At 55.8% G+C, this 23,834-nt stretch overlaps 1 protein-coding gene across 1 annotated transcript; it reads right to left on the bottom strand.

Annotated features, from left to right (window-relative positions):
- Nucleotides 1–131: 131 nt before the first annotated feature.
- On the bottom strand, nt 132–22,897 carry SH2B2 (SH2B adaptor protein 2). Its single transcript, XM_042025990.1, has 9 exons — nt 22,744–22,897; nt 13,017–13,904; nt 10,659–10,760; nt 6,804–6,895; nt 4,505–4,599; nt 4,142–4,324; nt 3,820–4,013; nt 2,941–3,112; nt 132–2,505 (listed from the first exon to the last, which is right to left on the bottom strand). The coding sequence occupies exons 2-9, from the start codon at nt 13,875–13,877 to the stop codon at nt 2,192–2,194; spliced, it is 2,013 nt and encodes a 670-aa protein (XP_041881924.1). The 5' UTR covers nt 13,878–13,904; nt 22,744–22,897; the 3' UTR covers nt 132–2,191.
- Between the last annotated feature and the right edge of the window lie 937 nt (nt 22,898–23,834).

The raw sequence follows: 23,834 nt of genomic DNA, 5'->3' as shown, positions 1-23,834 counted from the left end.
AGACCGAGCCTGGCCCCAGCTGCCCAGAGATAGCAACGAGGTCTGCACACATGAGACATGACAGCATCCTCCTTCTCTTTTTTCTTTTTATGTAGCAAATCCAGCAAAGGCCCAAGCTCTTGCTCACGTGCTGTTGTTTTTGCAAGTGATTTTATTTTAAAACCGGAACTCGAGTTCTCCATTTGTTTAACAAGTCTCCCCCTCCCCTTTCTTTTTTTAAATAAAATTAATTTATTCTACACAACAGTAAACTCTTCCAGACTCTTCCCTATTTACAAATTAACATTTTTCGCTTGCAGATCATTGCTTCCCCCTCCTTTTCCTATCCTGTGACACAGAAAGTGAGAAACGAAGCCAATAGCTGAAGGTCTGTAAGGCAGTGCTCCCATCCAGCCCTCTGGATCCCACCCTTGGGACCTCAGGGAAGAACCAGAGTGACAATGTCAGTATTAGATCTGGAGATCTCCCCTCATCCACTGTGTTAAACCATCAACCAACAGCATCCAGCATCTCCCTGCTCCTCTGAGCTGTGTTTTAGCTGGGCTGAAATACCCTCAACAGAGCAAACTGCTCCTGCTGCGCTCTGAAGGGCTGTGTGTTTGGGGAGAAGGTGGCATTTGCTGTAGGAATGGGATCCACCAGCCCTTGTCTCACACATCCATGGGCCAGAAAGGCAGCTCTCACACCACAGGAGGAGGCAAGGAGCCTTTCCTGCCCTCTTGAAGCAGGAGGCACATGTGAGTCAAGAACTGGGGACATGCTTTGCTAGCTCAGGAAAGAAGGCACCTAATAAATAAAAATTCGGCCCAACCCAATTCCAGCAAACTCAAGGGGGTTTTTTTTTGAGGTTGTGGCTTGGCTTGTACCTCTTTGCACTAAGTGGTAATTTCTAGCTGGGTATGGTGGGGTCTGCCCTACCTGGAGACCTATCCAGATACTCCAAAGCCACCTGGCTCAGGTCCTGTGAGTACTGTCACTCCTGTGTCACTGCCACACAAGGAGCCAGGAGTCCTGGGTAAGACAAGCTGTGTGAGCCAAACCAAGGGGGACATGCAAACACTTTGTCTGCAAGCAAAGCTGCCCTTCTGGAGGGTCTCCCACCCCACACGAGGCACCCCTGTAAAACCATCCTCAGGGCTTCCATGACCTACTGGAAAAGAATCAATATAGTGTTTTTATTCCTGGGAGCCCAGCCAAGCACCTGCAAGGCAAAGCTGTCCCTCACCTCTGGACACAGCTCCTGGCTGTGGGATGTGGGCCTGACCCCCCTGAGACATCCCAAATGACCAAAAACTGATGTAAAGAGGGGTTGTTGTCATATTTTCCAAGGTTTGCCTTGAGCAATGGAAAATAGTCCCCAGCTGTGGCAGAGAACAGACAGAAGGCTGAGCTGATGCCCTTGCAGAGAGCTTAGGTTTTGAAAAATCAAGGAAGAGAAGGAGGAAGAAAGGGTATCCAGGGATTCTCTGTTGGTAGAGCAAGGAGAGAAAGGAAACAAAGGAACAGAAAAGGCAGGACAGCAGGAAAACCCTTCCTTGAATGCAATTCATTAAGCTTTGGACAAAAACCTTCTGTCAGAGGGTAGGAAACGCCCCAGAGGGAGCCCAAAAGCCAGCCCAGATAAACCCTCAGGCCTCTGCAGTAGTGCCCTCTCAGTGATCCATGTGTGCGAGAAGAGTCTCTGCATGGAGATCTGACATTTCCATGCTCATCCCAAAACGCCGGAGTCCCTCAGCAGCTGGTTTGTGGGACGGTGGTGCCAGAAAGATGTTGGCCATGCTGGGCTCTCGCCCCAGAGGGGACATGCCAAGGTGCTTTGGCTGGAGGATGGAGCCTGTCACAGCTTTGGGTGCCACCCCACGATGGTCATACCTAGGAGGAGATGCAGGGAGCCCGGCTCGGCCCTGGGAGAGCTCTTGGTCCAGAGGGAAGGAGAAGAGGCTGCAAGCTCTAAAATGGCACTGACTCTTTCAGCCTCCCACACCCCCAGCACTGCCCCAACCCTGGGGCTGGCGCCAGGTCCAGCTGGGACATTGCCCACCGCTGGCACAGCTCCGAAAAGCAGCAGGGATCGAGGAGGGCGTCCCGGCTGGGTCGCTGCTGGTGGCAGGAGGAGGTGGCGAGGCTGGTGCAGCGGTGAGGGGCACGGCTGCCCCGCTCCCCCCACCATGCAGCCCCCAGCACGGGGGGCTCAGTAGAAGGAGTACTGGTTTTCCACCGCCCGGGTCCGGCTCCGGGCACTGTCAGCCTCGTGGTAGTCCTCGGCACTGGTGGCAGCGGGCTCCGGCCGGCGCTCGGCGCTGTCGCTGCGGCTCCGGGGGCCCAGGGCACCCTCCAGGCGGTGGTAGGGTGCGGGCACCGGGACAGTGGGGGCCGCGGCCACCCCCTCAGCGGGTGGCGGGACCGGCGGGCCCGTGGGTGCTGTGCTGCAGAAGTAGTGTGGAGGTGGCAGGTCGACCCGGCAGCCCGGTGGCTGCGACACGAGGGGTGGCGGGGGGCCGGTGTCTGCAAGAGAAACAGGAGCTTGACCCCTCCAGTGCTGCCTGGGGCTTGGCCCCTTCCCTCTCCCTCGCTGGTACCTTCCCACATCCCCTCTCCATCCTTGACCCTGTTCTTCTCCAACCCTCCTTCCCACTCTCTCCCAGCATAGCAGGATGCTCCGAGCCCTGCAGACCCCCCTGCTCCTCTCCTTGCCTGAGAGCCAGGGGACTGACACCCGCAGCCAGGGACAGGGGGTCACACCCACACAGCCCTGCTGCTGCGTGGACCTCAGTTCCCAGCTTCAGAGGGTGACACCCACCTTGGTGCATCTCCATGGCCCCACACATCAGCAGGGCACTGCTTTAGGGGGGGAATCCCATGGATCTGTCCATGCAAGATCCCAGCCCGCTCCTCACACCCAGCCCTCCACGTGCAGCCTTGCCCAGCCCTGGCACCTACCGGGCTGTGGGCTCTGGGCCACCACGTAGCTGCGGAGGGTGATGTCGGCCGCGCCGCCCGACTCCAGCGGGATGGGATGCGTGTGGAAGTGGCGCAGCATGTCAAAGATGGTCTGGAACCAGAGGTGCTGCACGTGGCACTGCCCGCTCTCGTTCAGCGACAGGCGCAGGTGCTGCAAGTGCAGGGGATGGGGTGAGCTGGGGGTTGTGAGGGTGAGACCTACCCGTGCAATTGGCAGGAGCCACCTCCATCAGCCAAGGGAGGTTTGCTCCTAACACAGGATTGTTATGTTTACCCTGCTGCAGGGTGTTTCCTGTAAAACCCCACTCGCTGCAGCCCCAGGAGAAGTTTGGCCCCTTCCGGGGATGAACACCATAAAGAAACACACAGAGAAGGGTGTCTGGGTACAACCAGGGAGGCTGAAGCTCCGATCCCAGTGTCACAGACAGCCTGGGGAAGCCTCTAGCTCACCTGAACTGCTTCTTGCAAGGTGACAAGAACAGGCAATCTCTTTGCTAGGAAAAAGACCCAGCAAGAAACTACTTGTGGTTGGATTTTTGTAGTGCATCTGTGTACTTTGGGACACTGAACAGACAAGGAGAGGGCAGGGGAAGGTGTGCCATGGGGTATTTAACCTTATGCTCACATGGCAGGCACTGATCCAGTTGGGAAAGTGTAGAAGGAGCTGGGCAGGGTGCAGAGGCCTCATGGGGCACAAGGGCAGGTGGTCCTGAGGGATGCCCTACCAGGGTGCAGCTCCCTGCAGAGCTGCTGTGTTTGGGGTCACCCACAGAGCAAGAAGGAACCCGAGGTGCTGGGCATGGCTGACACTGACGTTCACAGAGAAGCAGAGGCCATGGAGAAGCAGAGGACACCCACCTTGGCTTTCCCCTGGAAGTTGAAGGTCAGCACGTACTCCCCCGGCCGCGTCTCGCTCTGCCGGATGACGAACAATCCGTGACTCCGGGCGCCCCCGAAGAGCACCAGCTGGGCTGCCTTGATCCGTGACAGAGTCCCGTGGAACCAGGGGAAGTCAGAGAGGTTGATCTCTGCCTCGGCCTCGCTGTCCTCCCCTGCCCGCAGGGACAGCAGGTTTTTAGGGAGCACCCGGACATCACCCCCTCTCCTCCTGGCCCCTCCTCCTCTCCCTCTGTGCACCCTCCAGAGCGAGATGCTGGGGCTGCATCCTGCATCCCAGTACCTGTGAGATGCCCACCAGCGGTGGGGGAGGATTCCAGTGTCTGCAGGAAGCTTTCCAGTGGGACATGGGTGAGCAGCTCCCCCAGGGAATCCCTGCCCCGGCTGTGGGGCACGGGGACAGCAGTGGCTGTGGCGGTGTTGTGAGTGCTGGGCAGGGCACATCTGTCCGGTGGCCTGGGTACATCTGCAGGGGAAATTGCAGAGGGATGAGTTAGTAGCTCAGCATCACCTACCATCACTGGGCAAAGCTGGGGGCTGTCCTGCTCTGAAGGCAACTGTGTTGGATACTCCTGGATCTTAGACACCTGAGGGCTAGGTTATAGCTCTGAGCGACTCCCAGGCTTTCCCAAATGTAGTTCCTTACCGTCAGCCAGGAACTCGCAGCTGGAGGAGGTTGTCCTGCCTGGCAGACAGGCTCCCTGTGCACAGGACACCAGCTCAATGTCGTCCCCACTGTCCCTGGAGGAGAGCACAGAGAGACACACACATGCAGCACCTCCACTCACTGGCGTGAAATGGGGACTCAGCCAAACAAAATTCCAGTGTGATCCAAGAGCACATCCTGATGCTCCCAGATTCCTCCCAAGGGATTGCCACAGCACCAAGAGCATGGTGAGGCAGAGCAGCCATCAAACAACATGACTTTTTGGGGGTGAGAAACCAGCGTGGGAGGGATTAAACCCTTGCAAGCCCACACTGCACAGGTCATGCTGCTCAGTTCCAGCTGCAGGATTTTGCTGCAGCCTTGTGGGTTTGGAAGGAAAGCTGTTACCTTGACTCTCAGCGCTTTGCTTTGCACCCACACACCCTCCCACCACCAACTTCCACCCGAGGGCACTTTCACTTTCACCCTCTGCAAAGGGAAAAGGGAATTACCGACCCATGGGAATTACATCCCTAAGAGACATGAAAAAACCAAGCCAGGAGGCCTGGAGCAAAAGAGTGAGTGGGAATAGAGCAAGGGAGCCACTCAGAGCATCCCTGTTGCTGACCCTCCCTGTGCACTTCAGCACCCTTCTTGCACAAGCATCCAACTTGCTCCACAACCTATTTTTATCCCAGCCACCGGCAAGAGTCCGGAGCTGCCCACAGCACTCGGCTGCTCTTGCTTCACACGGGCCACGTGGGCACAGGCAGCGGGGAAGCGGCTGCGTCAGTGGCAACAGCTCCCTGTGAGCTGCTGAATTATTTAGTGGCCAGTAAGTGAATCAGCCACTGGGAGTCATTCAGCTGCAGCCAGTTAAAAACAAGAAGGGAGGAAGGAAACCAAAACCAACAGCGCTCTGCAGAAAAGCCGTCGCCGGGTGCTCACGCAGCGGCTCCAGCACGCAGCCCTTGGCACGAGCATCGGGAGCTGATTGAGAATTCGCTCTTGGCACCGAGCGTGTGTGGCGGTGTATTAAACAGCTCATTATTATTTGCTCTGGAGTTCATTATTATTTGCTTTACAGTCACGTCTGGAGGCCAAAGCCGGCCGGCGCTGGGTGCTAAGCAAACAGAAAGGGCTGGGAGGCTGCCAGGGGCAGAGCGAGGGGCTGGCGCAGGGATGCCGGCGGCTTCTGTGGTGGCTCGAGGGGAGCACGGCTGTGGTGCTCAGCTCCAGCTGGAAAACCAGCACTGAAACACGGAGTGAGGGAAAAAAGGCCTTTTCCGAGCCTCACATCAGCAGCCCAGCCTCAGCATTGCTTCCTGAATCACAGAATCACAGGACGGTGTGGGCTGGAAGGGAATTTAAAGCTCATCTCATTCCACCCCCTACCATGGGCAGGGACACCTTCCACTAGGCCAGGGTGCTCCAAGCCCTGTCCAACCTCCTTGGACACTTCCAGGGATGGGGCAGCCACAGCTTCTCTGGGCAGTTCATGCCAATGAATTACAGATTTCAGAAAACAGCAAAAGGAGCAAACATCTGGAGTGCACCAGTGCATCCTCCCTGTGAGATGCAGCATCCAGGGTGACCAACCAAATGCCTCTCTCTAGCAGGAGGGGGCAAAGGCAGCCTGGAGGAAGCAGGAGCATCTCCAAGCCTCTGTTCCAGGTTTGCTTGAGGTTTTCACTGCCACAAGCGTGGGCACCTTGTTTTTCCAAAACTGTGCCAAGAAGAGCAGTGCCAAGGTTTCCCTGGAGGCTGGGCATGTCTGAACCAGCTGAAGGGCAGCAGCACCAGGCACACAAACCTCCCTACACAATTTGCTGTGTGTGCTGATGGAACAGCAGATGAGAAGTTTTGGCTGAGTTGTGACTCCAATTGTGACAACATTGATGCCACTGTGATAGAAATACAAATAAATCAATTCAACCAGCAGGATCTTAAATATATCAGGGATGCTAAGCTGGAAAAACACATGGAAAATAGCTAAAATATAGTATAAAAGCTTCAGAAGGTGGGTGTTAGGAACTTCCTGCTTTGAGGCTGTGTTCCCAGGTCACCTGCCTCTGCCAGGCTGAGGGGACATGGGGCAGAGAAGGGTGAACAGGCAGCCAGTGCTCTGCACCCCTGGCAGACACAGGCTGCTAACTCTGCCCCCAGACCTCTGCTGGTGTGAGCTGGGCACTTCCTGTGACAACCCAAGCAGCAAAAATTGCATCAGGGTAACAGCCCTTGCTCGGTGGTGAGGCACCACAGCTCAGCCCCACAGAGCCCCTTCCCCAGCACTCCTTACCCGGGGTCGATGCAGTCCTGGATATCTGCCACCCATGAGTGCTTCTGCAGGGAGTCGATGGTCTCCAGGATGTACTCAGCCCCATTCTCTACCTGCAGGCAATGTGGGACAGAGTCAGCTGTGCTGCAGTGCTGCCCCCATCCCAAGGCAAAGCACACCCCACAACCCAGCCAGACCCCCTAAACAGCACCCCAACTGAGCAAGACAGGATCAGTGTCCCACCCCATCCCAGCACAGGAGTGCTGAGGGGTGACCCAGAGGATCCGTGTCCCACCCCATCCCAGCACAGGAGTGCTGAGGGGTGACCCAGAGGATCCGTGTCCCACCCCATCCCAGCACAGGAGCTCCCAGGGGTGACCCAGAGGATCAGTGTCCCACCCCATCCCAGCACAGGAGTTCCCAGGGGTGACTGCCAGAGATGCTCTGGTGCATCCAAGATGACCCCTGAGCACAGCTGGGGCTCAGAGGAAAATCCCCACCCCACTGTTATGAGCAAATGTATGACAAGGTTTTTTACAAAGTTTTTACGCCTCCATGGAAAAACCACACCTGGCTGGCAGCACTGGAGGGGCATGGCACTATGCCCAAGCACAGACAGCATCCCTCACTCCTGGGGCACCTCTGTGTCCCCCCAAAACTAGCTCTGCACAGGTATAGCAGAAGCCATGCTGCTCTCTGCCCCAAAACCCTGCCAGACCCCAGGAGTTTTAAACCTCTCCTCTGTTATCTTTTCTGCCTCTGGTCCATGAGGCTTCTGACTTCTGATTGCAACAGAGTGGGAGAGAAACCCCCTTTCACAGGAAAAAGAAATAATAAATAAAAATTAGGATGCAAAAGAGCCTCCAAACTGTCCAGCCCAAAGGAGCTGTGCTTTTCTGGGGAGAGCCCAGAAGCTCCACATCAGTGGACTCAGATGCCATGGGACGCTGTGTGCCTCTGGCAGGTTTCCCTGCATCCCTCATGGAGCCTTAAACATCGTGTTCCCGAGGCAGCAGAGCAGCCCTGACTCGGGGAGGGTGTCACATTGCCAGCTGAGACAACCTCCAAGCAAATCCGATTAATCACAAACAACTGAATCACCGTCCTGAAAACAAGCAGGGAGGAGCAGAGCCCTGCTGGGGCTGAGCAGGGACCTGGACCCTGTCCTGAGCAGAGGTGGAGTGGAGTAGCAAAGATCCCCGTCCCCAGTTTGTTTAACCAGAAGAAAGGATCTTCTCTGGCTTTTTAAGGGCAAGGCATGAAGCTGACGTGGGAGATGCGGCTGCTCACTCATGCAGAGCATGACAGCAAGCAAAGCACGTGCAGGGCTTGGGTATTTTGCAAGCACCTGCTTGTGCAATGGAAAAAACTGCACGTGCTTGGTGTCTGATGGGCTCTGGGGACATGCTGGCTGCTCATTTTTAGGCAATCTGGCAGAAACTATTTCAGTGTGGCCTCCCCAAACAAGGCAGGGGCTTTTCCACCCATCGTAACCTGCATGTTGTGTGTGAAGGTAGACATTGGGCTCCACATCACACAGGAAGGGAAACCACAGCACCCAGCTTGCCCACCTAATCTGCACCCCAGCATTGGGGGTGTTTCACCCCCTCTGCAAGTCCAGCCAGCGAAGGGGAAATGGGAGAGCAGAAAGATGTCCCAGCAAGGAAGACCTGGGTAGAAAATGAACCACGAATAATTGTGGGTGTGAGAAAAGCAGAACAGCATCCTGTGCCAACAGCTGGGAGAGGAGGGCAAAGCCTGGCTGGGGGGGCTCCATGCCATGCTTGCTGCCTCAGCTCACTCAAAGGATCGATTCTGATCAATTCCCCTGTGGCAGGGTGAGAGCCAGCACAGGGCAGGAGCAGGAGGTACCTGGTAAAGCAGGCATTTCCCAGCTGGCAGGGTTTGGAGCATTCCTGAAGGGAATTAAAGGAATGGCTGGAGCAGTCACCAAGCTGTTAGCAGTGGGTGTGGAGAGAGCACGCCTGACTCCAGAAGATGGGAAGAGGGCAAGCCCAGAATTTTCCTCCAGCAGCCAGAGAAACCAACCTTCACAGGCACCCAGGAGGCATCCCAGAGCTGAATCCCCCCAGCAGGGATCTGCCATGACCAAATCCACCTGCTCATGCTCGTGACAGCCCCAGGGATAGGGAGAAGCAGTGGCACACCCTCGGTGTTGGCCATGCTTTGGACACTGATGTGACACAGTTGAGGTGGGACTTGTAAGGGGATCTAGAGAACATGACAAGAAGTAGCTGATGAGCCATATTCCAAGAGCAGAGATCAATGGCCAGCGGTCAAAGCTGAGGGATGTGCTCAGCAGCTCCTTCCCATCAAAGGCTCTCCGTGCATGCTCCTCAGTAATGAGGACAAAAGAATGCGAGGATGCCTGATCAATTCAGGGATGACACCACACTGCAAGTGTGTTGGAGGATCAGGCAAGAATTCAAATGAACTTGTCAAAGCTGAGGTGGAATAAAAAGCTGAAACCAGTCTCCAGCTCAAGGACAGGGCGAGCTCTGGCTCACGGTGATCACCTCATGTGTGCGGGCTGGGGAACCACGACTTGGGAGCAGTTCTGCAAAAATCATCCCGGAGTTCCACCAGCCCACAGGCTGCATGTGAGTCACCATCATCATCGTCAGGGTGTGAGGAAAGCAACTGCATCAGCTCGGGCTGGACAAAGAGGAAGAAGAAAGAAGAAGCAATCCTTCCCACCCGCTCTGGGCCGCGGCCCCATGTGTACTTTGGGGCGTCCTCTCTCCAGGGCCTGCAAGGAAATCAAGGGGCACCTTGGGCTGGTCAGTCTGGAGAGAAGAAGACACTTGAGGTTGGCCTTTGAGGCACAGAAGACAACAGCTGAATGAGCCTCTGTGCCCATGGTGGACACTGACCACTGCTGAGGCTGAAGAGCAAGAAGGCCTTGGGGAAGGGAGGGTGCCAGGAGAACGTGTGTGACCTTGACAAGGAGCTGGATTTGATGGAAAGCCATTTCCCATGGGAATGTGTGCTGGGGCCAGGCAGGCTACCAGGCTTGGGGGCTTTCACAAATCCAGGCTCAATTTTCCCCCTCTTTTCCTTTCCTAGTTTTCTAAGCTTTCAAGCAGGTTTATTCAGCTGGGAAGCCTGGCCTCTCTGCTCTGCTTTGCCACACACTCTTAGGGAGAAGCATCAGGGAGAGAGGTGTTTGTTTAGCAGAGGTAGAACCCAGAAACGCTCAAAATTCAATGGCCCATCACCATTGTGGGGTCCAGGACCCTGCAAAATTCAGCCCTGATCTGCCATGACAGGCTGTTGTCTTCCAGCAGAGCAGGAGGCAGCACTGAGCTAATTAATTGCATGATAGGGAAAATTCTGAAGAGAGAGACTTTCACTCTCTGCTCACGCCCCCAGACTCATGTGTGGTTGATCCCCAAGGTCTCATTGGCCCCCCACAGCTGTTCCCTGAATCACTAAGGCTGGAAAAGACCTCCAAGATCATCAAGTGCAACCTTTGACCAGATGTCACCTTGTCAACCAGACCACATCACTAAGGGCCATCACAGTGTGTCAATGAAGCAGCCACCACACGTCACTGATCTGGGACAGCAGCAGCCACAAAACCACAAGCAGCTGCACCAGGGAGCATTTTTCCTTGCAGGTTCTCTCTGGACACTGATTTAACCCATCTCCTGGTGGCACAGAGAAGCCAAACAGCTTGATCCCAGAACACCCCGGTGTCAGCTGCAGGAGGCAGGGATCCTGTGGTGAGCATGAGTGCTGTTGGCATCTCAGCTCTGAAAGCCAAGGCAATGATCCCTTTGGGGACTGAGCCTCCTGTGCTGCAGGCTGCAGGTGCAGAGGGGGTTCCTGTAGGGACACACACCCTGCTCTCACCTTTAGGACGAAGGTGTTGTCTTTGTCAGGCATCTCCAGGGGCATGGTGGTGCGTACCTCGATGATGGCCGACAGCGGGATGCTCACCTTGGGTTTGGAAGCCTGGGAAAAGAAAAAAAACCCCAAAAAACCAAAGAAAATAAATGAAAAGAAATCAATGAATGAAAAAAAAAAAAAGTCACTCAATTGAATCAAACTGTCCCTGGGGACAATGCAGCAGGGCTCTCAGAGGCAAGATCAGTTCAGCCTGTGTGGTTATTACGGGGGGGGGATAAACAGCATTGATTTCCCTCCCGTGCCTGATAACTCTGAGCTCTGTGAATTAAACCAAGAGGAGGCCCAGTGGAAGACAGGGAGGTGCTTTTAACTGCCAAACCACCCTCCTTGCTCCAGCGCAGGCTGATGTGCCAGCTCTGCCAACACCACTTAATTTCTCTCCATTTTCAACCCTCTCCCGATGGAGAGAGCTGTGCTGTCTGATGGGGGATGCTTCCCATGCGGAAAGCAGCCCCGTTTCTCCAGCACAGGAGCAGCATTTCAACCGGGCAGCCACGATGCAGCAGCCTCAGCCATGCAGGGAATTTTAATTACATTAAAATAAAGAAAAATGAATTTCCCCCAGGGCCCCTGGCACCCGCCGGAGCCTCGGTGGGGAGGCCAGACCCGGTGCCTCCCACTCCAAGTGTTTGCTGAGCAACAAATTCCCCAGATATTTGTTTTAATTATAACAAATCCCCACAAAGGAGCTCGTGGTGCTGCTCTCCAGGGCTGGTCCCCTCCAGGGCTCTGGGATTTGGAGCATTGCAGCTGCAGGAAGCAGAGATGAGATTTAGTCACCAAAACCTGTGCCTGGTGCCTTGGCTGCAGTGGGTGGGATGAGGCCAGCAAGGAGCTCCAGGCTGCAAGTTACCAATAATGGGCTCAGTTCCCATTTTTATTGGGAAATAAAAATAAATAAATCCAAGACAGAACAGAAACTGCTTTTTCCCTTGCAGGATGTTTCGTTTCTACCAGCCCCGGAGCCCCAGTGTTGCCTCCAGACATGTCTCAGCCGTGCAAGGCTCTGCCCATCCCTGGGGAATTTTTCCATCTTGGTGTTTGTACAGGAGAAGGTCAGAAAGGAAGTGGCAGCTGCTTCGAAAGGAGAGGAAACAAGGTGATAATTCACCCCTGAGCCAGAGAAGGGTCTTAGAATCACAGAATGGTTTGGGCTGCAAGGGACCCTAAAGATCATCTCATTCCAACCCCCTCCTCTCTGGGAGGATTCTTCCCTTAAAGATTTAAAGACGTGGCCATAGTTTTTGTAGGGTCTATGCAAAAACAAAGCTGTGGGCTGCTGAAGCAAAAAGCAGTTTTCTTCCAGCTGTGCCAGACTGGTGCCACTTTTACATTTGCCAGATGGAAAGCATGATGGGATGAGAGGAAAAAGCTGTAAACCTAAGCGGGGTGTGATTATAACAGAAGAGCAGACAATGTTCATAAAAGTTGCCGTGAAATAATTTCAAAATTGATTTTTAGAGGCAAATCAAGATACACTAAAAATGGAATCCCTCTACAAGCTCTCTCCTAAATGTTTTAAGAGCAGCAGTTGTTCCATTTTAACCCAAGTTTATTTTCTCTTTGGTGCAGCTGACACACCAGGCTCCATCAGATCCTCCATCCATAGAATCACAGAATGGGTTGGGTTGGAAGGAATCCTGTTCCACCCCCTGCCATGGGCAGGGACACCTTCCACTATCCCAGGTTGCTCCAAGCCCCATCCAGCCTGGCCTTGGACACTTCCAGGGATGGGGCAGCCACAGCTTCTCTGGGCACCCTGTGCCAGGGCCTCCTCACTCTCATATGGAAGAATTTCTTCCCAATGTCCCACCTATCCCTACTCCCTTCCCCCCCTGTCCTGTCACTCAATGCCCCTGTGAAATGTCCTTCTCCTGCTCTCTCATAGGCTGCCTTGTGGGCACCATGGACATGGAGTTGTTTCTTTCCAGCCAGGCCCTGTTCCATGGGCTCAGGAAGCCCCCAGTCCAGCCCAGAGCAGTGCCCACCATCCGTACCCGTGCCGAGCTGCTCTCCAGAGAGATGCACTCGAGTTTAAGCTCATGTTTTGTATTTTCTCAAAAGGTGAGAGGCACAGACCAACACCAACAGTGCGGGGTTCATTTTGGCCTGCAGGTTGGATGGGTTTCAAGCACATTTTCCCATCCATTCGCACCTCAGCCACACAGCACCAGATCTCCCTCTGGACCAGAGCTGGATTTCAGCCCAGCTCAGCAGTGGAAACAAAAAAAGCCCCAAGCAAAACCCAACTGCTGCCTGAACTTCTCATAAAAACAACGGTGGACAAAAGCCAGGACTTACCTTTGGAGGGACATAAAACTCCAGGAGGAACCTCTCTCCTTCCACCTTCACCGCTTTCCGGAGCAGGAGGCGGCACTTCTGCCACTGCGAGCTCCCCACACAGTTCGTGTCATCGGCCACCATGTAGCGCAGCGTCCCCTCCCTCTGGATGTCCACCAGCTCCACCTTGGATGAGGGCACCTTGGACAGGCGCAGCTTGTGGGTCCATTTCTCCCGAGGGTCCCCAGGCTCCTTGCCCCCGGCCGGCCACGGCTCCCTCTCGGCTCTGCGGCCGCCCGGAGCAGCCTCGGCGCCCGGCTCCGGAGAGGATTTGCGGTGCCACATCTCCTTCATTCCATCCACCACGCACAGGCTCATGTTCCTCAGGGAGAAGCCTTTCTTGAACTTGGGCTTGGCAGCAGCGTGGATGGAGACATCCTCCGAGCTGCGGGACTGGCCGTAGGAGGAGACCTTGCGAGCCTGCACCTGCTGGGCTGGGGTCAGGTACCGGCTGGCGCCCAGCGGGGCGTCCATGCTGTCCAGGGACTCCGTGGACGTCTCCTCCTTCCTCGGGGTGACCTCCCGCCCGTAGGGGACGTGGCAGTTCTGCAGCCCCACGAAGGGCACGATGTTGTACTTGGTGGGTGAGTCAGACACGAACACCCGGCTGACCTCCAGGCTGAAGATGTCCAGGAAGTTGGCGGTGAAATGGTGGGAGAAGGAGGTCTCTGCCCCGGGGGTGTCGTAGTGGGGGTTCTCCTTCAGGAACTGGCAGAACTTCTGGGCGAAGTCCACGGCGGCTGCCTGGGCGTGCAGCTTGCAGAACTCCCTCCAGTCGGGGAGCGGGGAAGAGGGCTCCTGGCACAGGGCATCGCCGTTCATGGCTGCCCCATTCCACCTGCCGGCGGGCTGAGGGACAAGGACACAGCCTGAGTGTGGGATGGACATGGACAACCCACCCTGTCCCCCCTAAACTGGGATATGGACGACCCACCCTGTCCCCACCCCGCAAATGGGGGCATGGACACGGACAACACACCCTGTATCCCCAAATGGGGACATGGACAACACATCCTGACCCTCAAAATGGGGACATGGACAACACACCCTGTATCCCCAAATGGGAGCATGGACAACACATCCTGTATCCCCAAATGGGGGCATGGACAACACATCCTGCACCCCCAAATGGGGACATGGACAACACAACCTGCACCCCCAAAACAGGGGTCACAGGACATGGACACAGACAACACAGACCCCAAAACAGGGGTCTCCCCTTGCCACGATGCCAGAGCTGATCTGCAGTTCCAGTGCAAAGGAAAATACTGTGGGAAAGTGTCTGTGTGTCGCTCTCTCTCCACTTCATCCACTAGGAAAGAATCTTGGCCCCGGCAGCAGCCATAAATTGTATTTTTTTATTTAAAACTTATTTTACGATTATGACCATGCAAAAGCATTATTGATTTCTCATGAAACCACTAAGGAGTCCCCGAGCGGAGGAGCCCGGGGGGATTTGCCTGCAGGATTCCTCTCGCTCTGTGTCTGCCTGGGCATGGCACAGCTCTCCATAAGGGGACAGGGCACTGGGAGTCCTGGCAGTGCCCACCCAGGGCAGCACCCTCCCCTCTGCACACACCAGCTGGTCCTTCTCTTTCTCCAGTCTCTATTTCTGCCCTGATCCTCTGCCACATCAGTTTTGGGATTTTGCCCTCCCTGCTGAGCATCAGCTAACAGATAACCCAGGACAGGTCCTCAGCAGAGGTCAATGAGGAGGTGGGGTACAGGGGGAAAAGAAACAGAAGGCAGACCCAGGAGCACACCAGAAGCTGATGGGAGCTGCAGACCAGACCTGTGAGCCTTTGGGAGAAGCACCAGTTTGCCCAATCTCCACACTGGTCCTTCTCCCAGTGGCCGAGGGACTGGCAGTGCATGTGTCCAGTCCAGCTTGGTGCTCATGCTGCACTTCCCAAATCTCTGCCTGGCTCTGGGCAGCATGAACAGCCTCCCCTGGGAGACCCCAGCAGTGACTGCATCTCAAAAATCTCCTCCCAGTGCCAAAACTGCTCGTGGCCTGCTGGTACTGGTGGGCCTTGCTGAGCCCATGACCCCAAACACACAGTCCCTGTGTCCAGACACCCCTCCTTCCCCCACTCCAAGGGCAGCAGGTTGGCAAATCCACCTCAGCTGGCTCAAACACAGAGCCCAAGGGTGCCTGTGGCTGCCCTGCTCCAGGCAGGGATTGTGCCTGTGGGATCCAGTTCTGGAAGGGCAGGACAGCTCCCCCCGGGTTTTGCTGCTCTCTATTCACAGAGCAGCTCTTTCCCTGGATTTTGCTGCTCTCCATTCACAGAGCAGCTCTTTTGCTGGCGAGGGATTACTCCTGCTAATAAATCATGCGCCGGATCCTGCCGGCGGCTTACACGGCCAATAATTAATTACTGCTCGGATGAACGGCACAAGCCACGGGATCGGGGCGGGCACTGGGGACTGGGATAACCTGCTCCTTATCCTCCAGACCCCAGCCATGTCAGTCACCAGACCCCAGGCAGGATCAAGCCCTGAAGGCTGTGATTCAGAGCAGCAGCTGTGGCCAGGAGCTGGTTGCCATATCCCCAGCACATCCCTATGGAGATGAGTTCTCTGGGAGCACCTCCATCCCAGGAAGTGGCTCTCAACCCCCTCCAAACAGGGAGAAATCCACACAGGCAATAAAAATCCCAACAGAAACACGATATATGTGGCATTTTCCCATCTTTAAGGCAGGGATGCTGCTCAGAGACCTGGCTGTGCTAGGGAGGCATTGAGGACAGGGTACACATGGACCTGCATTGGCCCCTCACATCCCACAGCACCAGCAGAGCTCCAGCTCCTGCAGAAATCCCTGGCAAGGCTCTCCCCAGCATCACAGGGCTTTCCCGGAGACCTGAGCAGGGAGCCATGCCAGCTGGGAAAAAACCCATCCCTGCAGTTTAGAAGCAGCATCTGAATTTCCCCAAGAGACATCAGCAAAGCAGCAGAAAATGCAAAGCTGTTTGTTACCCGCCCAGCAAATGAAATTCCTAATTATCCATCCATCACCAAGCAGAGGATTTAAAGACTCTGCCCTTTGAATTGAAAATTCACAACCCCAGCTCTACCACAGCCCCAGGAGCTGCCCTGGCACCAAGCCACGGGCCAGGAGTATTTGGGCTTGGGGAGAAAAGGGAGATGAAAAGGAGTCTCCTGCTGCCAATCCAAGCAGTCACGGCAAGAGCAAGGGAGAGAGAAAGGGTGCAAAGGGAAAAGAGCAGAAGGGGGCTTGTGGGGGGAAGAGAAAGCCCCTCGGTGATGGGTTTATTTGCATCTGCCTGGGGTGTTGAGCCCCGGGGCTTTGATGGTTTCCCTCCCATGAATTTGGTGGAAAACACAGCTCCCCATCCCTCTCTCCAGGAGGGACTGGTGCTCAGGGCCTGCCTGCCCAAAACCAAGGCATGGCAACAGACTCTGAGAGGTTAAGGGAAAAAAAAGAAGAAGAAGAAGGGAAAAAATAAGGCACTTCAAAAAAGATAAAGCCCCAAACAAAAAGCCTCAAGGAGATCCAGGCACGGCAGCCAGGCTCAGGCTCGGAGACGCGCACGCAGAGGCATCACAGCGTCTTCCTTTCATCTGCATGGGGATGACAGACTTTAAAAGGCCAATTTATAAAAATGAAGCCTAAAGGAGAGACATCTGGCAGGTCTGAGGAGGCAGCAGCGGGGATTACTAACCCTGTGCCACGTATCCAACCCCCCTGCCCGAAGCACAGCCAGGAGCCCCCCAGCCAGGACCCAACAGCACAGGCTGGGAGTCAGTGGGGTGGTTTAAGGGCAGCCCCTGGGACTGCAGAGCAATCCCCGCCCCTGATTCACCTGGTTTCTGCAGGAAGCAGGCTCCCAATTATGTGTGTAGATTTACCTTTAATCTGGGTGCCTGCACTCCCCTCCATACCAACAGCTCTGCCCCACTTCTGGAAATAACTTATCATGCCACAGACAGCATCCCCGGGCAGAGCGGTGGAAGCGGAGACGAAAATAAGCTCAAGATGAAAATAAGCAGCAAATCTGCAACTGCTTTTTGGAAAGGGCCATCCCCTGCCAGCCCAGCTTACTGAGGCCTGCAGCACACTCCAGGCACCTTTCTAAGGAGCCAGATTCCTTTGGAAGTGCCATCAGCCCACTCCAGAATTGGCTCAGGGGCCACACAGCCTTGAGTCCCTGCCTGGGTGACACAAGAGGACAGAAAAATAAAAATATAAAACGGGATGGCCTGTTGTCACGAAGAAGCCATGGAGTGGCAACCACGGCATCAGGCTGGTGACGGGCTCCTAACCCACCTGCACAAGTCCCCAAACTCCTCCCAAGGCAGAGCTGTGCCTGCTGCCGCTGTCATTTGGGAAACTGAGTCAAGATTTAAAAAGAGAGGATAAAAATAAAGAACTTCTGGGGTTTGCCAAGTGGAAACCCAGGCTGGGATGGCAGGTGAGAGCCAACTGCTAGCAGTGATTTGGGACACCTCTCCCACCAAGGTGTGCTGAGGCATCCCTTGCTCTGGGAGGGGGGCTTCTGGAATAATCTGAAAGTCGAAGCAAAGCTAACTGACCTCAAGAAGAAATGAAATTTAAACTGTCAGCAGAAGCGCAGGAGACCATAAAAAAACAACTCCCCCGTGAAACAGGAGTCAGGGAGCAACAACAAAGCCACTGGGATTTGCTGAACCAGAGGCGTGGGGAGGAACCAGCATCTAATGAGGTGTTAATAATCCGAATGCACAACACCGGTCATGGGATGGCCAGCACAGCCTGCCCAGCACGGCCTGCCCAGCGCTGGCTCCGATGGCTTTATTTAAGGAAACAACCCTAATAAAGAGATGTTTCCCTTCCGCCCAGCGCAGCCAGGCTGGGACAAAGTGATCCGAAACTCAGTGGGGAAAAGTACTGTCAGGTGGAGGCTGTGAGTGGCAAAATGAATCCCTCCATCCCGCCTGTGTGGGAAAACTCCCGGGGTCACGCCAGGGAGCAAAGGGAAAGGAAAAGCCAGCGCAGGAGGGTGTGCAGCAAAGCCCTGGCTCCCGGGGAAGGAGATCCCAGCCCCGGCTGTCCCAGTCCTGCAAGGCTGCTCGGTTTCCAGCAAGATCGATGCCACTCAAAGCCCCAGCTGGTCATCCCGATCCCGTGGGGATGACATGAGGAAACCCAGGCACCTGCTCCCCCAGAAAAGCGCCTGACCTAAGCGTGCCATGCCAGAGGAGGAGATCCCCGAGTCACGAGCAGGTCGCAGAGCAAGGCGATACCCCCCGGCCCCCCCCGAGGTGATGCTCCTGGCAGGCAGCTCCTGACACACAGGCAGCCCCTCTGGCAGCTCCCGAGGGAGCCTGGAGCCTGCCTGCACAGCCCCGGGGCACTGCCTGCCCTGGGCAGACGGGAAAACAGCTCAAACTGGGAAGGGGACTGGCCTTGGGGGCAGTGGGGCAGAGGGAGCAGGCTCAGACTGACGGCAGGAGAGAAGCAGGGGCACCATCCCCACTCCTGCCGTGCAAGCACAGCGGGATGAGGGATCCATCGGAGCTGATGTCCCCCCATTCCACAGCTGAGACCTGAAGCACGTCACCAAGTGACCTCCCTTTGTCACCTCGAGGACCCTTCCCAGCCCTCGAGACCCTCCAGAGCTTTAAGTGCACGCAGAGGCTGAGCTGAGGAAAACTATAAGGAACAAAAGCAGAAGTCACCTGCCTTGCACCTTTCACATCCCCTGGATCCCTGACCACAGCCCTGGAGTGGGAGAAGCTGATTGCTCTCCAGGCTCCTCAGTACTCCATGTACTATTTATACTGTTGTGATCTTAAATCCGACTGGCTGTCTGAACCATGGAAACAATCTTTGTTCCTCTCGTTTACTGTCCATCCCACTAAAATATTAATTGAACAGCATTTTGGCCTCAAATTTTATGGTCAAACCACCTGCCTTGAACCAATGCCTCAGCAGGAGCATGCTTTGACTCCCTGCCCAGATGCACTTCAGGGTCCACCTGTCACCTGCAGCTTAAAAAAACATTTTTCTGGAGTGAAAAGGCTCCTTGTGCCTTTTTCTGCTGCCCAGTAAGGAATCCCTCTGGCCAGCCCAGCTCTCAAAACAGATGCCTCAAGCACTTAGCAGTGCTGGATGGCCAGGACAAGGTTCTGGGGTGCAGGTGCTGATAGGACACATCTTCAAAAGAGAAAATGGGCAAGAAATGACCCTTTTTCCCCTCTTGCACATAAGGGTGTCCCCACAGCTGTGTGATGTCCTGACTGAGCCCCACAGGGTTCAAATAAGCAAATGGGCCCATGAGAGCCCCCCAGTAAAAACCCGAGCTTTTCTCCTTTTCCCACTACTCTGACCATACCACAGGGCAGTTCCTCTCCCTCCCCTCCAAAATCCCCCGCCGTGGATGTTGTACCTCCTGTGCTGACAGCTGCTGGAAAATAAAGACAAGTTCATAGATAAGATCCACTAGATCTTAGATAATCTTTTCCCTCAGTAATTCCATCCAGCTTGCAGGGAGCCACACTTGCAGCCCACGCACGGGGCTGGAGCATCACCCAAGGCACTCAGCCTGCTGGGAACAGTGGTGTGGGACCTGGGGGACGCCTCAGCCATGGGGACAGGGTTCCCAGGGTGCAGGGACATAATGATCAGCAAAGCTTTGGTGCATCTGGGCATCGTGGATGCAGCTTGAGGCTTGGAGGCAGCGTGCTGTGTCTTGGAATAAAGCAGAAACACCTCCTCAATGACCAAAAGGAAAAGCTATTGAAAAAAAAAAAAAAAATTAAAACCCCAGAGCTTTAGGTGAAGGAGATCAGAGGCTGTTGTTCGTTTCCCCTCACTTGGATGCCACCTCACGTGCCTGTCTCCAGCCAGAGAGCTTCCCACAGAAAACTCCCCAGTCCAAAGTCTATTTTTAACCACCACAATAGCAGAGCCTCCCCCAAGGAGCAGCACAAGCCCTGTCCCCAACCAAGCAATCTCACATTTCCCTCGCTAAGCCTCGATTTCCTTCCGCCCCTCAGCCCACAACAAAACCCTCCTCCTCCTCCTCTTGCCTTCCCATCCTCAGAAAACTATCTGCACATCCATGCCCCTCCAGGCTGGTGTGCCGTGGGTGCACAGTGTCCTCACACCTGTTACACATTAACCACTGACCTGGGACCTGTGGGCAGACCCTTCCTGGGCTCAGAAATGCCAAACAACAGGAGATTTATCTGCTCACCCCCCTCCCCTGGAGGCACCCAAGACTCTGGGGATTTACTGAAAAAGCCCTGCAACATAACCCAAAGTGCAAACTCTTTGAAAGAGATGGCTCTTGCCCTGGGGATTGCTGTGCCATGGAGGGGCTCCTTGGGTGATTTTGGGGTGAGAGCTGAGTGGATGCTCAACAAAGCAAATCCTGATGGATACAGCACAGTCATCTGGGAATCCCCTGTCATTAGGTCAGAGAACCCCCTAAGATTGTTTTTCAATTACAGCACACAATAAACGTGAGATAAAGTTACACAGTTCTGTAGGAAATTTTCTTATTATGTTTTTTTTTACGTTGCAGATCTAATTCCCCACACACATCACTGTCTCATACTCGCCTGCAAACAGCCTTAAACTGCTGCCTAATGGTATCTGAGCTGGGGAAATTCAATTCTACCTAGCGCCTTACCCAGGACTGCTACAATCACTGCTAATTGCTTAAGTGGTGTATTAAGCAAAATAAAAATTCCAGTGGGCTTTGAACCACCCCCCCCCCCCACCAGATGATGCCAAAACACCCTGTTACAGCTGCCAACCCCGGCTGGAGATCCAACCTCAAATATCCTTTTTCTCTTCTCTGTGCAGGGATGCTCCTGGGCAGGCAGAGCTTCGTACCCAGTATGGCCATGACCATGCCAGAGGGACTCACAGGCTGTCTCCAACTTTGCCATCCCTCTTGCCAGGGTTTTGGGGTGCCACTGCAGCCCCTCTCCTGCCTCAGGGTCCAAATGCTGCCAGGACCCAGTGGAGCAGGGCAGAAACATCCTCCCAGTGGGACCCTGCAGTGGATGCACTCTGGGTCCCTCTCCTGTCTCCCCATCTGTGGGTGTGGATGGATTCGGGGCTCCAGTCAAGTCTCATCCCAAACCTGGACCCTGTACCCAGCAAGAAGAATCTCCAAGCCCTTCTGGTTTTCCCTTTAGGAAGAATCAGGTGTGGGATGCAGTTTTCCCTTTAGGCATGATCTCTTCTCCTCTCCACTGCGATGGAGCCAGCTGGGGTTCAATTTCTGGGAGCATTTCCCTCTGCCAGCCTCTGCTTGCACAAGGAAGCAGATCCCCGGGCCAGGGACAAGTCTCCCACTCATATCCCACCACCTCACTGGCATCCATGGGCAGGGAAAACAGCTGAGGTCAAGTGAGGGCACCCACAGGCAGGAGGGGAATGATGCCAGGAGCCCCGGCGCTGGAAGCACTGCCCTGGGGCACCCCAGCCAGCCCAGTCAGCAGGGCCAGCAGATGGGCAATCATTATCTGCTTTCTCTGCCTCTGCTGGGAAGAAGAAGAGGAGGAAGAGGAACAGGAAAGGCATTAGCCAGCAACATCCTCATCTTGAGGAGACGGGTGTTCTACCTCCAAGGAGGAAGGACAAGAGGAGGTTGGACAAGACCACCCTGCCGCAAGGGTGGCTGAGATGTGCTCGCAGTCCAGGAGAAGAGGGGACAGACCTGATGGCCCAGGGGATCAGCCAGAAGAGGCAACCCTGCAGTCAAGCAGCCGCTGCAGCCCTGAACCAGATGAGAAACTCACATCTGAGAAAGGAGGTGATTTTAACCCCAAAGCCTTGACCAGACAGGGACGGGGACCAGAGCTGACTCACCCTCCTCGATGGCACAGGGGAAGAGTCACTGAGACACCAGGCAGGGCAGGCAAACCTGTGTGCCTCCCAAGCTGGAGCTGAGAGAATTATGCAGCTTTTTTAGGAATCATTCAGTGCTACTAGCCCTGGGCTCCTCTGCTGCGTTACAGTGATAGTGAGACACTGGGAAATACTACTGAAGGACACAGAGGGAAGGTCCAAGGGCACTTGCCATCCCATCTGAGCAGATCTCCTGGCAGCACACGCCCACCTGTCTGTACAAATGTGACCTCCCACCAGGGAAGAGGGGCTGAGCATTTCGGAAGAGCCTGTGTGGTTTGGGAGCATGATTCCTATTTAGAAAGGCATCCCCAGATGTCCATGGTCCTTCTCCACTCTCCCAACAAACCAAACCAAAAATCCCCATGGAGGGGAGTTCTGAGTAATCACAGAATCGTTTAGTTTGGAAAAAACATCCAGAATCATCCATTCCAACCATTCTCCCAGCACTGCCCAGGCCACCACTAAACCATGTCCCCAAGTGCCACATCTACATGTCTGTTAAATCCTCCAGGGATGGAGACTCCGCTGCTGCCCTGGGCAGCCTGACAACCTTTTCAGTGAAGAGATTTTTCCTAATACCCAACTAAACCTCCCCTGGCATAACTTGAGGCCATTTCCTCTTGTCTACTCAGGTCTACCTGGCTACAGCTTCCTTTCAGGCAGTTGTAGAAAGCGAGAAGGTCCCCCCGAGCCTCCTTTCCTCCAGGCTGAGCACTCCCAGCTCCCTCAGCTGCTCCTCATCCACTCAAAGACACAGGAGCAGGGCCTGCAGGGGATTTTGGGCAGGGTGCTGGGTGGACAGAGAGGTTTTACCTCCTTTCCCGTTCCAGTTCACAAGATCCCCGAAGCACCGGCAGCGTGGCTCTTGCAGGTCAAATGCATAACTTCAACCGATCAATTTCCACACTGGAAGGAAGTACCAGACCGACTTGGAGGGAGGGACCTGGAAGGCAAAGGTTTAGGCTGTCAAGCCCTGGAGCCAGAGCAATATCCCCAGGCACATCTCACCTCCCCCAAGCCACAGTCCTGCTGGGCTCCAGCCTGACTTCACCAAAACCAGAAACAAGCAGAAGGGCCAGGCAGAAAGTCCCCCGAGCCTCCCAAGGGCCTTCCCGCGGTGCTGCCCGGGCTCAGCAGAGCAGGGCTGGAGGAAGCTCGGGAGCCGCAGCTGCCCCACGGGTGTCCCCGCGGGGACGGGAGGCAGCGGCTGCCCGGGGCTGCTGTGTCCTCGGGGGGCCCCTGAGACCCTCCAGAGCAGCCTGCACTCCTCCTGCAAACCCAGGCAGACAATACTGACTGAAAATAAGGGAGCATCCATGCGGGGGGCTGCGTGCTGCCTGTGCCTCCCCCCAGCCCCGGGGGAAACCAACCCACGGCTGTAGCCCCCCAGGCCCGGAGGGAAACCCCCTCCCCTGGGGCAGTCCCCCATCCCCGGAGCAGAACCCCGTCCCCAGGGCAGCCCCCATGGCGGGGGGAGCCCAACCCATCGCTGCAGCCCCGCACCCCCGGGGCAGCCCCCGCTCCCCGGGGCGCACCGGGCCGAGCCGGGTCTGCCCCATCACCGCCCCCCGCCCCCGCGGGGCCCGGGGCCGCCCGGAGCGGCGGCGATGCTCACCGGGAAGGGGGGGCGGGGGGGGGTGTGACCCAGCCGGGGGGGCGGCAGGCGGCGGCAGCCCCCGGCCCCGCGGTGCGAGGGGAGGGGGCGGCTCGGGGACCCTCCCGAATGCACCGCGCCGCAGCGGCGGGGGGCGGGACCCTCCCCCGGGTGGGGGGATCCGCTGCCGAACGGGGGAGCGGCGGGGAATAACCGGGAATAAAGGGCCCTCCCCCTGCTCCGCCCCTCCGCCCGCCGGTGCCGGAGCGGTGCCGGTGCCGGTACCGGAGGATGCGCTCACCCGGCCCCG

Source organism: Corvus kubaryi, unplaced genomic scaffold (assembly GCF_017639235.1).
Source record: "Corvus kubaryi isolate FWS band 111438036 unplaced genomic scaffold, C.kubaryi_AGA036_p1.0 37284, whole genome shotgun sequence".
In the NCBI taxonomy this organism is placed as follows: domain Eukaryota; kingdom Metazoa; phylum Chordata; class Aves; order Passeriformes; family Corvidae; genus Corvus; species Corvus kubaryi.
Note: the sequence above shows the minus strand (reverse complement) of the source record. Positions and strands in the feature narration are given on the sequence as shown.